The 14,180-nt window shown below is 37.2% G+C and overlaps 1 protein-coding gene across 1 annotated transcript; it reads left to right on the top strand.

Annotated features, from left to right (window-relative positions):
* Positions 1–2,234: 2,234 nt before the first annotated feature.
* LOC143890057 (mRNA-decapping enzyme subunit 2-like) lies at positions 2,235–14,022 on the top strand. Its single transcript, XM_077394598.1, has 8 exons — positions 2,235–2,430; positions 4,713–4,864; positions 5,616–5,743; positions 7,887–7,985; positions 12,003–12,155; positions 12,893–12,996; positions 13,082–13,149; positions 13,689–14,022. Exons 1-8 carry the CDS (start codon positions 2,384–2,386, stop codon positions 13,871–13,873), a joined length of 936 nt encoding a protein of 311 aa, XP_077250713.1. The 5' UTR covers positions 2,235–2,383; the 3' UTR covers positions 13,874–14,022.
* Positions 14,023–14,180: the final 158 nt, after the last annotated feature.

Below are 14,180 nucleotides of genomic sequence, written 5' to 3'. Positions count from 1 at the left end.
TCTTTCAAGATCTATGGGAGCACCTCTTTCAATCCTTCCTTCATAGAGGAAAGGGCCCTTGTCATGTTCTCAACACTTAATGCTGGGCTTAGGGTATGCCTACGATTGCTACTGTTGCCTTTTCCATCTTTTGAAGGACGGTAGAGGTTGGAAAATTGGAATGTGCAGCAACCACTTCTAGGTCCGTGACGCGAGTGCCTACTAGTGTGCCTAATTGCTTTGTGTGTGCTTGGAAACTCAGCCTTCCTTTTTGTGCTTGTTTTCACACAACTTTGCTAGGCTTACTTGCTTGTCGTACCAAAGGTCCGCGACGCGAGTCCCTTCTAATAAGAAGCCCTATAAATTGAGGAAGCCGTGCGTATTGCCTTATGTGAAGATCGAGAGCTTTGCTTGAACTTGGGCCGATGAAAAGCCCATGGCCCTGACTCCCACCCTTTTCGATCAACTATAGTTCCATGTTGGCCATGATCCACTATCGAGAGCTGATTATCATGTCATATCTAGTAGCAGTACAAAGGGTCACGATTTATTCACTTTGGATCATACATAGCATGGCATTTATAAATCTGAAATTCAGGCTTGCTCAGATTGTCCAACACATGCATCTCATTCATATTTGAATTTCTCAGCCCACGAATACCAATACGGTTAGGGCTCTAATAAATTTATGCTTCATAAATTAATAATCATATTTTATTGCTGAGACCAGGAACCAGCACTGTTCTTTTGCTGATAATTTGTACTCTCTTATTTCTAAGACTCAATACAAAAATCTAGTGATGTCAGTTATAAGAGATACTTTCTTAGGAAATATTGTTCACAGTACATATAAGTGATCATTAATGTTGTTCAAAATACATATAATAATGATATGATCGAGTTAGGAACCTCAAATAGAATCAAAGAAATGGCCTCTTCACATGTTAACAACAACTTCCAACATTTTTTTTTTTTTTCAAAATAGCAAAACTACTCCTGTAGGGATTTTTGTTCGTTTCAATTCTCGGTTAGGCAACCGGTCTCCTTAGCAACACTCATGTACATATTGCATGTAAATACTTACTGTACTCTTTAGTCCCTTAAGTGCAATTTATTATGGTGATCGCAACAGCCATGGACTGGCACAACAAGGGCGGTCACACTGATGACAGATGTGCCCGACTCTCGCTTGACATTGGTAGTAGGAAACCGATTATTTTTTTCTTTCAAGGTATACAATATAAAACCTTTTTTTTTTATGACATAGGGTATGGGGCGGGACTACTCCCTACGGATGCCCGCAATAACCCATAAACCACGTGCATCGGGTAAGCCGGGGGGATTCGAACTCACGTCACTGAGAGCATACCCATGACTTTAAGCCAAAAGAATATAAAACCTTGTGCACCCAAACCGTGAGCAAGGCAATGATAAAGAGTTTGAAAGCCTGGTTCTGGTCCTCAATTCTTGGGAGATTCAATAGCAGCAGAAAACCGAAGAGCCCTATTCTTGAAGAAGAGCTATGGATCCGCAACAATTTTAGAGGCAATTCTCAAACATCTACAGCCATGAAACTTGCTCTAGGTGCTTCGGTTTATCTGATTTGGCAAGAAAGAAACGCCAGGATACATGGAAAGCCGCACTCTCATAAAAGAATTATCCTTGCCAACATTATTCAAACAATCAGGATCCGCCTCATATTTCTCAAATTGCCAGACAACCCAAACTCAAGAGCTATTCACACAGCAAAGCATCTCAATCCCCCTCAGATTTAGAAACTTACTCAACATAAAACCTGCTGTTGGACCAAGCATTCCCCGGGAATGATAAAAATCAACTCTGATGCCTCCCTTGATGGCGAAAAAGCTGGAATCGGTGGAGTTCTCAGAGATCACAACGAAGCTCCCTCGCTTGTTTTTCTTTAAATGTTAGAATATGTGGGATCCAACTGTTAGATTGGGTTAAGATCTCACCGTTGGATCTTTTTCGGAGGCAGATTGGGTAAGTTGGCTAAATGAAGCATGTAGATAAATTAGGCAATGGATAGAAGAGACAAGCAAGAGAGATTAGAAAGTAGATTTAATCTGATGCCTGTGGGAACAGCCACCTCATGAATTAAATCATTAAGACAAAATCTGAGCTTGTGTGACAGCTCTCACATGCAATACCCCAGCCGCAAAATGCCTTCTGAGATTGTCCATAGCAAATCCCAAATATTTATCTGATATTATCAGTTTGAAAAGCGAGCGTGTTATTCACGAGGCGTTTTATAGTTAAGTGTCGTTACTTACACCTTACCGGGTGTGTCTTTGTTAAAAAAACCGAAATTAGGGTTTTCGAGTTACTGGAATTAGGGTTTTAATCTCTGCCCTTGACAGGCCTTCATCGATCTTCAAGTGCTCCAATGAAAAGCATTTTTCCTCCTCAAGAGCTCCTCGATGATCTATGCAGGTCTTTGCCCCCAAGATTTTCTCTTCATTTTCTTCCACTTTCTTTCGTTTTCTGTTTTTTTTTTCACTGTCCCATTGTTCTGTTTCAATTGATGATTTCTCTCTGCTTCTTTCATTCTTTTATTGTTTTATGATACGCCTTGTTTAGGTTTCCGTTTGTATAATTCGAATTGGAGAGCTTTATATGAGTTATTGAAGAAATGATGGGGATTTGGGGATTCATTTTCAAATTAGGGTTTTTTTTTTTTTTTTTTTGCATTGCTTTGTTCATGTTTGATCATTCCTCTTATAGACGCTCTTACAAGTGCTATTTGATTCTGTTTTCGAAAACCTTGTTATGCTATATAAAATTTGGCCTTCTGAGGTGACATTCCTTCTCTTTGCTTTTATCTGCTATTGTGCTGTCACTGGAAAACAAATCCTATAATGAGTATGGTGGTGAGTAGCACAAACAAGAAGCAAAATGTAATAGAATAAAGATATAACTGAAATATGAAATCCAAATATTGTATAAGATACATTCCATCAATATTGCTTTTAAATCATGGACAAGTCTAGTAAAGTAAAAATCACAATATAAAATTCTCCGAGTCAATCATAAACTCGTCCAAGTTGAATTGGTTTTACCTTGGCCGAGTACTCATCTAAGTCTGAGTTTTGTTCTATCAAGTCGATAGGAAACTTCTTTGACTTGCCTGAGTTAATAGCGAATTGATCATGTCATTGACTTGCCCGAGTTAACTCGGCTTTATCTTGAATGTGTTCTCATCTGAGCTTGAGTCCGAGTTCTTAATGATGGTAGTGGTACAAATGTAATAGTCACAGATCACAATTAAACACTAAAGCCCTACACTAATGCAGATGAAAGGATGCAATGGTGATTCGATCCTATAGATGTGGGCATCTCTATCTTCATGGTTTTTTCATCAGCCTGTGGCCACAGTCAGTAATTTAGTTTTCAACTCTCTCTAATACAACAATTATACTATTTTTTGGTTGTTCATGGAAATCTTGTGGATGGGCTCAGGGATGAGCATGTATAAAAGTACTGCAAAATCTTATAACTAGAATTTTTGGTTTGGGTGTTGGGATTTCTTAGCTGGGATTTTTTTTGCTGAATATTAGTGAGAGAAAAAAAAAAGTTAACTTCAAAGTAAGTGCCAATAAGCACTTCCTTTGGAAAATAGGTTCTGAGAATTAAACTAGTCTAGCAAACAGGCTTGTAGAATTCAATCCAGTATACTCATTTGTTTGCTTTAACTATGCTAGCTATGACCGATAATTTCCAGCAAATGCTGCTAGAAATGTCTCTGGTTCTGTCACTCGAGTATACTTCAATTCGTCATGATTTGATGGTTAAACATTAAGATGAGTCAGAGACGGGGTCAGCTATATCCATGGAGATTCACGGACGTGATAGGAGATTCTTGACGTGTTGGAGGGTCACTATTGTGAGATTCAACATTTTTGGAGGTCGGCCAATTCCGATGCAGATTCACTCGCCAAATCAGGGTGTCGGCACAATGTCTACTTGATTACCTTCCTCTTTGAGGCTGTATAGGATTAGGGTGCTATCCTTTTATTGTTTCCTTTTTTCCTCCATTTTTTGACCATCTTGGCCATTTGGCATTTGCTCCCTTCTTTAATAAAATATTTCATCATTTAAAAAAGATGTTAAGATTCTTTTACATCGGGATTAAATGAAGAATCCTTTTAACTCTAACGATATTCTAGTTCCTTGAAGTCACACTTAGATCCAATGCATGGTTGAAATGGAAAATGTATTTGATTCGTAAAATTCTCTGCAATCACAATTTTCTTGATCACAACTGACAGAGTAATTTGTATAAACAAGCTCCCTTTTTCCTGTTAAAATTGGTTGCTGCTTCGTCTAAAACCACTCTATAGTCGATACTGATGTTAAGCCATGCAATCGTCGTATAGTTTACTATTCTAACGTACAGTTCACTATTCTAATGTATGGTTCACTATTAATATTTTACTTCATGAGTTTCAAGTCTTAATATGTCAGGATTACCTTTGGAACATTTTGGCTCTCATCGAGGTTAGGGTTTGCACTCTTGGGTTCCATTCTTCAACATATTGTTATGTGGATTTTGTGTATCTGTTAGTATAAACGTCATGAGTGTTTATGCCTTTTTCAAATGTTGTAGCACAGGGAAGCTTTTCACGGGATCACCTGCTTTTTTTTTATATGATGGACATCTTGTTTAAGATCACTTTCTGCTTGATTTAACATTAACCATTTTGCTCTTTATGCAGTCGATTTGTTTTGAATGTTCCACAAGAAGATCTACAGTCATTTGAGAGAATTTTATTTCTCGTGGAACAAGCACATTGGTTTTATGAAGACAATTCAGTGGAACAGAATCCATTGCTGAAGTCGCTCTCTCTCAGGGAATTCACATCTTTGAGTATCCTTTTCCTCTTATCTTTCTGAGTTTTGGGTGTATCAGAGTTGAAGAAAACTCTTGTCGGTACCCCATAGTTTTTTTGGTTTTAAGATAGCACATCTTTAATTGTGAAATTACATTTCTGTATAATCAGCAAGACAGTATAAAACCATCCACTGAGACAGGTGGTGGAGTGGGGCTGAAACCCCTGGCAGATTGCAAATGCGTTTTGTTTGATTTTTCATATTTTATAGGGCCATATATATCCACAAAAAAGTAACTGTTGGGGACAAGCTTGCAGGCCATAGTGCTTTGTCATCCCAATTATTTTTATGGGATTCTATCCCATCTCTTGGATGACTGCCCTTTACCAGCAACGAAAGAAGTCCAGTTTTGCTCTCTGCATTGTACCAAACTAGCTATTTCCCATTCTCCCATCGGTAGAAACAATGGGGACACCTGTGTTCAATTGGGGATCAATGTGATACAGGGTCTACCACATTATTTCCTCCAATAAGCGCCAATTGAATACTCAAATTTGGTACAACAGCAGAGTACCGTCTTCTGCCCCCTTAAAAATGTGCCCTAGTGTTGTTATTTATGTTTTCTATTGTTGTTTTTATGGTAGACCTTTGTGATCTATGCTGGTTTGAAGTATTAATGGTATCAAATTGTTTATGAGGCTTAGGTAATCTCTTCCAGTGAACATTATAGTTCTTTGCTGCTACATATTCGTATTTATTGCTCCCCAATTTCCCTTAACTTCTTATAGTGTTCAATAGCTGCGCTGCACTAAGACCTTACATTGCTCACATAGATGACATATACAACGACTTCACCTCCTACAAAGTTCGGGTGCCAGTTACTGGTGCGATCATTTTGGATGAATCTTTTGAACGGGTAAGCTCAACGTAGACAAGCAGGAAAATTTGAATAAGGGAATAACTGAAATTAGTGCTATTTCTTTCCCTTGCTTATGATTTAGACCCCATTCTCGAACTTATTCTGTTTTGCATAAATTAGTGCTATTTATTTTTGTTTCTTTTGAAAATTTTCATTATCAATATTCATTTGATTATGTTCTATTTAATTCCAATATGTGCATCTAGATGTATTCATGTATGCATGTTTAATTATTGACGAGTGGATTTACAAATTGAAGTTCTCTTTGATCATGCACACGTAATATTCCAAGCTATTAGAGAAGTTGTTTTAGATGTCACTCCAACTTTCCTCCTCGGCATGATACCACTAGAAACCTAGGTCTCAATTTCCTCGTCAGCACCTCAAGAAATGCTCTTGGATATATTGTTCCTTTTCTTCAACCAAGGAGAAAAAGTAAATGCTGAAAGAATAGCCTTTATGATTTTGAAGTGTTGCTGATGTATTGGAGGTGAAGAATCAGAAAGGCCCTTCCATAAAGGTCTTGAAATGCCTTATCAAACCATGCCTTCAAAAAATCAATTCAGTATTTGAATAGGGTCCATGCCTAATTATCAAGAAAAAACTCAGCGTAGTAATCTTCCACTAGTCTATTAAAGACACATCCAGCTGGCATTCCACCCTTTTGGAAGTGTTTCCAATTCTGATTTTTCAACGTGTGCTTAGCATACCACCTTATGTTCCACATCAATCTCGACATTTGCAGTCAGAACATTTCTGTGTCTATCTTCCTTGAAAAATTACCTCTTCGGGTGGGGATGCGAATACTTCCGTTACCTGATTTGTATGAAACTCATTCCCAAAGTCTAATAGATGCCTCCAAGGGCTTGTTGATCTATATGTCTTTCAGTCCCTTGCATTTTTAATTTGGAATTGAAGTGTTTTTTAAATTTCGGTTTTGGTCGGCACGGAAATAGAAACATTTCATTTTCGGTGAAAATCTTTTAAAATCACAGAAACGTATGGAAACATATGCAAATGACAAAAATTTTAGACGAACTTTGGGAAATGCTAGAAGAATAAGCACAAATATACATACGTAGAAACCATCACATAAGCAAGAAAGTCATCCATAATGGCCTAATCACATCGGACACCTAGTGACATGCGTTTTCGCATATGTCTGGAATAGTAAAGTTAATAATGAAGTATAATGTAACAAAATATAAGAAAGTACATTGACCAGTCTCCCTCCAAGGACCCCAACTCTATGTCAATACGATGTAAATAGCTTTATACGATGTAAATCATAACACCTTTCCATTTTTTGTCGTTCCAACCATTTTGGTGGAGTTTCAGAAATTTCGGTCAGATTTTTTAGATTTTTGGTAGAATTTCGATCGGAAATAATGATGTGGAAGGAATTCACGTAGATTTCGTTTCGGTGGGGATGGAAACAGGAACATTTCAGTTGTTTTGGGGAAATTTAAACCATACTGAGGAAGCATCGACTGTAGGAAAGTATGCCATCGATTCCTTTCTTGTCATGGGTCTTTGTCTCCGTCAACTTCCTCTTTTTGTATGAGGGTGTCGGCGTCCAACAAACCTCACTAGTGCTCATTAATGCTACTATCCAAGTGTGACACTTTTTTGAATGGCTATCCAAGTGTGACATTTGACCACTGTTTAAAAACTCCTCGAGTCAATCCTTGACTTGCCTAAGTCAATTCCCCTTTACACTGGCTGGTTTCTTGTTTTGGTCCGAGTTTTTCCATACCAAGTCAGCCAAAACTTCTTTGATTCTCACGAGTTAATGGAAAATTGGCCACATCAACCATTTACTCGTCCAAGTCGACTCCCTTTTACCTTGACTGAGTTCTTGTCCGACTTCGAATTTTGAAACACTGCATTTGACCACACCATGTAAGTAATTTACCATATCTGTTTTTTTTTGTAAGAGGGTGTCCCTGTCGTTGAAGAAATTCATTTGTCAAAGATTTTTTTGTTTCCCATTAAAAGTAAATTTAAGCTGCCCTATGCATTAAAAACTTATCTAAACAAGTAGAAATAAGTAGGTAATGCCGTACAGAGCTTTTGTGATTCTCTCTCCTTCCTAAGGCGTACCAACTTGATATTGATGTGCTCCATGTGCATTTTGCAGTGTTTACTAGTGAAAGGTTGGAAGGCTGGAGCAAGTTGGAGTTTTCCTCGAGGGAAAAAGAACAAAGATGAGGAAGATCACACCTGCGCCATAAGAGAAGTAATGTGTTTCTTAGTGAAACTCATTTTACAATTTGTTCCAATATATCTATTTTTCTGAAATGCTCTTATTGAAAGCTTTAGAATTGGTTTTTCGATCATAAATGTATTAGTGTTTATGGACATGCTTTATTCAGAGGGTTGGGAAGCTTTCTCCTATTCTCATTAAATTGTAGGCGAGGACCTCTATTTACGGCAAGAATGGTGACGGGGAAACTTTCTCTTGATATACACTAGCCATTGATATTTCTGCAATCTAATAATATATCAAGTAGAATGAAGTTTCTCTTCTGGGTTTGTCTATGCACTAAATCTGAGATGGTATGCCTATGGGTCCAGTGTAAGAAAAAATTCTATTTTTATGTATATAAGATCATTGTATTTATTTAACTCTCCACTAGTCGGATGTGTCTTCAATTTGACATGTCAATGACACGTGTGAATCCCATGCATACAGGCACACGTTTGATATCATTTGTTAAAATCTTCAGGTCACCATTATAGCAGTTTTCTTCCAAATATATCTGACCAAGGTCGAAAACGATCATCTCCAATGTATGGCATATTGTTGACCTAAAATTCTCTGAGAACAACTATTTTGGAAAAAAATCTCAGAGAACAGAACTCTAAAAGGAACATTCTAAAAAAAAACTATAAAAGAGAACCTTTATTTATTTATTTTGAACAAGGCATAAAAAGGAAAAAGAGAACATACATCACATGCGATATTCACCTATATATATATATATAGAGAGAGATATATATATATATATATATATATATATATATATATATATATATATAGAGAGAGAGAGAGAGAGAGAGAGAGAGAGAGAGAGTAGTGTTCTTGCGCAGCTGCTCAAATAGCTTATCTGGGCAGCTGCTTCAAAAACTCATGTGGCCCCACATTTTTAGGGTGATCCAAAGCATTCATTTGGAAGGCCCTTGCATGGATTGGGTGTGTACCAAAAATGAGCCCTTTAGGATCATCCTAACCCTGCCATTTGTGGAGAGAAAAAATGGTCAGAAACAGTGTCTGTCCATTTCCCCCTCCACCTTTGATTCGGTTATATATATATATATATATATATATATATATATATATATATATATATATATATATATATATACACACACACATTAATTTATGTAAAAATATTAGTACAACATATGTATTGTTCTTTTATGTGTGTGTGTGTGTGTGTGGAATTATCCCTGCACTTCTTTTCTTTTGAGAGTTGGTCCCCACTCAAAGACAAGGTTTTAAATTTTGGTTTCAGTCGGCATGGAAAACGAAATATTTCGGTTTCGGTGGCAATCCTTTGAATTCACGGAAATGTATCGAAACATATGTGAAATGCTAGAATAAGCACAAACACATAGAAACCATCGCATAAGCAGGAAAGCCATCCATAATAGCTTAAAGCCTTAAATCACATTGAACACCTAGTGACATGTGTTGTCGCATAAAGTCAATGAAGAAGTAAAATGTAATGAAGTATAAGAAAATACAGTTCTTGATAGAGAAGGCTTTCAAACACCACTCACTCCTTTCCGTCTCAAAAAAAAAGAAAATACAATGACCAATCTCCCCTCCAAGGACCAATCTTCCCTCCAAGGACCCAACTCTATGTCAATGCTACATGGAGTTACAAGGTATTATTGGTCCCATGACGATCCGATATTCCAGGTCTAAGATATGGTTACTTTGCTGTACAGTTCGGTGATGTTGCCTACCAAATATCATTCCCGACATTAACGAAATGAAATGCAAATCATAACATCTTTCCATTTTTTTGTCGTCAGTCAATGATTCAAAAGTATTCTCCTATGATTTAGCCGACACTTCGAATTTATTGATGACACATGTGTCATGTGATCATGTCATGTTCGACACAGCACCTTTGGTTCAAATCTGGTGTGAAACAGATAAGATATCGGTCGGTAGAAGAAGACTGGATTTTAATTATTGGTAATAAAAGAAAATTTTTCATTTTTATTTAATAACTGATAAGGGGAAAATTCGAAATTTTAGTTTTTTCATTGGACGGCAAAGAGCTTTTTTAGGGTGTTTTTGTTTGTGTGAAGCTATAATTCACATGGAGGGGCAATCAAACCTAGGGTTTCATATATAATAGAAGAAAAGAGAAAATGAGACTTTTTCTTTTTGTGCGATTGTTTCATTTTCCATTGAGGCCTATTAAGGTTTACTTTATTTCCCTTCCTCTTCATCGTGGTTTTCTGGCTTCCATTGTTTTGCGTGTATTATTTTCTTCTTCTTTTAATAATACTTTTCAATACTTTTAGTAAAAGAGTGTAATCATGAAACAAGGGAGTGCAAATATCATTTCCCCATGCACATACATACACATGTATACACATACATACAAACATACATACATAGTACATATAGAAAATATGTTTAAAAAGTATATGATAAGATTAAATATATAATAAACTTGAATTATGTCTGTACATTTTTTGGCATTTATGCCTTGTTTATTTTCTCTCTCTCACACACACGTGTGCGCGAGCATGCACGCACACACTTATATATATACACACATTTATTTTTAGAGTATCAGCGGGATAGGATCTTTGGCCATGATTCTTTGGGAGATTATCTCTTTTGCAGTTTGGTGGGTGCTTTGTGGTGAGATTAATACTCGCATATTGGATGGTAGGCACTCATCAGTGGCATCCATTCCTTGGAGAATTAAGTATTGTGTGGCTGGCTGAGAGTTAAGAGTTTTGGGGAAACTCCTTAGATCAGATCATTAGGCATTGGAGTGAGATTATGATGGGTAGAATGACTAAGATGAACTTGGCTAGATGGCAGGTTTCCTTTGCTTAATTCTATTAATTTTCACTCCTTAGATCAGACCATTAGGCATTGGAGTGAGATTATGATGGGAAGAATAACTAAAATGAACTTGGCTAGATGGTAGCTCTCCTTTGTCTAATTCGATTAATTTGAATCTCAATGGTTGCTCTTGGGAACCCTGGATCAGTGGGCATTGGTGTAGTTTTTAGGGTTGGGGAAGATCATATTCTCTTCTCTTACTTGCGTCCAATTGGCCACACTAATTCTTCTGAGTGGAGGCTAGGGCACCTCACTTTGGGCTTCGGATCTTTTGTGTTATGATGGAAGGTCGTGTCAAGGTGGAGGGGGGCTCATCTAGTGTGATTTCATGGTCTCATGGTAATAGTGTTGGTCGTGCTGTCTGGCTACGTATTGATGAGATATGGAACTTGGTGTGGCGCGCGCGCGGAGAGAGAGAGCATCTTTACTCACACCCAGAGGAGGGAGATTGTCTTTACTCACACCCCGAGTAGTGCTAATGTCCTTGTGGATAAATTTTCCAAATCGGTAGTGACTAGACCTCATTTCTTTGGGCCCTTTTTTTTAATGGTTTCTTCAGGCCCTTGTTGCCCAATGATCTTTTGTAATTTGTTTTTTCTCTTTGGTAAATTGGTTGCTTTCTTTAATTTTGTTTTTCAATAATTTTGTGGAGACTGAATTGGCAAATCTGAATTGTTTTGGCCTATGGTCGGGCTAACTGACAGATCACTGAGACCAGCTACCACATCCATGTAGCACTGGACTAGAATCAAGATTTTCTAGACTCAAGTTTTACATTTGGCTCTAATTTTTTGTTTTTTGTATTGCTTCTTTCTTGCGTAGAATCAATTCATGAACTCATTCTGTCCAGAAGCAAGACTTCATGCTTTTTTTGTTTTAGAAATATTTTTGGGCCGTTTGGATACATGTATTTTACAATCTAGAACTTGGATTTTTCTAGTTAAAACCTGAATTTTATAAGCCAAAGCGTGGATTTTATAAGCTAAAACTTGAATTTTACAGGATTATAAAATCCAGGTTTTAGCTTATGAAATCCAGGATTTTACAATTCTGTATTATAAAATCCATGTATTCAAACGGTCCTTTTATCTTTTCTTGGCTCTTCTCATCTAGCTACTTCAATGTAATCAGTTATTGTAATGATGGTGGATGCAGGTTTTAGAGGAAACAGGTTTTGATGTTTCTAAACTCTTAAAAATGGAGGATCATATTGAGGTTACAATTGGAGAACAGAGGGTGAGGCTTTACATAATTGCTGGTGTAAAGGAGGATACTGTCTTTGCCCCACTAACTAAGAAGGAGATCAGTGTATGTGTTCCCTTCCATCTTTGGACGTGATAGATCTTCCATAATGCTGTTAATCTCAGTGTATAAAAACTTGTTATTTAAAATTAGCTGAGTTGCCTAAATTTGACTGGCCCTTAGGCCCCGTCTGGTTGCTTTCCTCTGGAAACCCCAGGGAAAATTGCCAGAAATTTAACTCTTCACCAGTTTTCCACGTGTCTTCATGGCAAGTGAAACCTTGATTACAGCCAATGTGACATTAAATTTCACCTTTTGTATTTTTTGCCCCATCAGAATGGTAAATGCAATATTCCTGGGAAAAATAAAAAACCATACATTTTGATAATGACACACCTTCTGAACTTATGTTTTTTTATAATGTCACCCCTTTCTGACCCCCTGTTTTGATAATGACACTCTGCCGGGGAAAGCTCTCTTGTTTTGATAATGAAACCCACGCCTTCAGTCCGCTCCACTTTTCTTCAATTTGTGATAACCAAACTCCCATTTTCCACCCCACTGGAACTTCACACGGGGCCCACTTCACTTCACCTCATTCGTTTGCAAGGGAAACAGAAAATAAAAGACTGATTTTGGAGCCAAATGCCAAGTTTGATATTTGAACATTATTTCAAGGATACTCAGTATCAAAGATCTTGTAATCATTCTCCCGGTTTTTATAAAAACGATGTGTCTATCTATTCACCCATGCCGAAGGTGTTCAAATCTAAGTTTTAGATCTACACATGTTTTACTTGCAGGAAATTTCATGGCATCGGCTTGATGAGCTTCAGCCAGCAAGCAATGACCCAATATCTAGAGGAGCCAATGGCCTGAAACTTTACATGGTGGCGCCATTTTTGCCGTGAGTATTTATATATGTACATCATCACATAAATCTTATGATGAGGCAAATTTGATTTACAGAAACTGGTAATACCATTATGCAGGTCTCTTAAAGCTTGGATTTCAGCCCATCTGCCTTTTGCGGCTAAAAAATCTGATGGCTATACCAAAGGTCTCCCCTTACCCCCTTTTCTCCCTTCCATGAAGTTGCTGGTTCTTGGAAGGATTGTTACACCCCTTGTTTATTTTGATTTCATTTTTACAAATTCTCAAAATCTTGCACTTGACTGAAATTTTTCTTATTTTTTTTTGAGATTAAGTAGGCAAATTTAACTGAATATTTTCCTAATATTTTAAGGTGTGCTTGGAACCCGGACAAACTTATTTTACTGATTCTCAACTCTCAACTGGGTTTGTAATTTTCAGATGTTTGTTCATTTGAGTTCTGAGATCAAAGTAGGACGTGTCGATGAATGATTTCCCAATTTTTTTAAACAACTGGGAATTTGGACCTGTGATCTGAAAATAGGCAAATTGAGTTTACTCCACTAAGTTTCAAGCTGATTAGAGCCTAAATTTTGTTTTGGCCATTTTTCTCAAAACAAAGGACAAAAATTCTGATTTGCCCCTAAGTTTTTAAAAATTACTCAATTTCTTCATGTGGTGTTACTAACAGTAATGTGTTTTTACTTGATATTTTATTTTGATAAGGAACATGTGTGTGGAAAGCAAAGAACAACTCTTCAGGCATCTTGATGACAAGTGAGGGCCCGTCAACTAGACCTGTATCTGAGATTCCGCCTACTGATAACCGCCCTGGTAAAAGCTTTAGAAATTTTAAGTTTGATACTGCTTCAATCTTTAAAGCAATGGAAGCTGGCTTTTCATCTAGATAAAATATACTCTGAGTCTTCATTGTTCAAAATAGCTGTTTGTTGTTGCCATAGCTTTGAGTCTTGTTGCAGTGACAGATGTGTTGTGATAGATGGATGTATGAATCATAACTTTCTGTAAATAAGAAAAAAAATTACATTTTCATGGCCGAGTTGGAACGGAACTTTCATCGAAGATTCCCGGTTGTTTGAACCCCCAAAAATGATTTATTGCAAAACTTGGACTCCCTATAACTCCATTTTCTCAGAGAAGGCATTCCTGATTTTTTTTTTCTGCTGTTTGGTTCACATCCTTCAATTTATGAAAACT

The sequence above is a fragment of the Tasmannia lanceolata genome, unplaced genomic scaffold (genome assembly GCF_043159265.1).
Source record: "Tasmannia lanceolata isolate RefF3 unplaced genomic scaffold, GAP_Taslan_0.1 ptg000013l, whole genome shotgun sequence".
Lineage (NCBI taxonomy): Eukaryota > Viridiplantae > Streptophyta > Magnoliopsida > Canellales > Winteraceae > Tasmannia > Tasmannia lanceolata.
The sequence above is the reverse complement of the archived record's forward strand: the minus strand, read 5'-3'. Positions and strand labels throughout refer to the sequence as shown.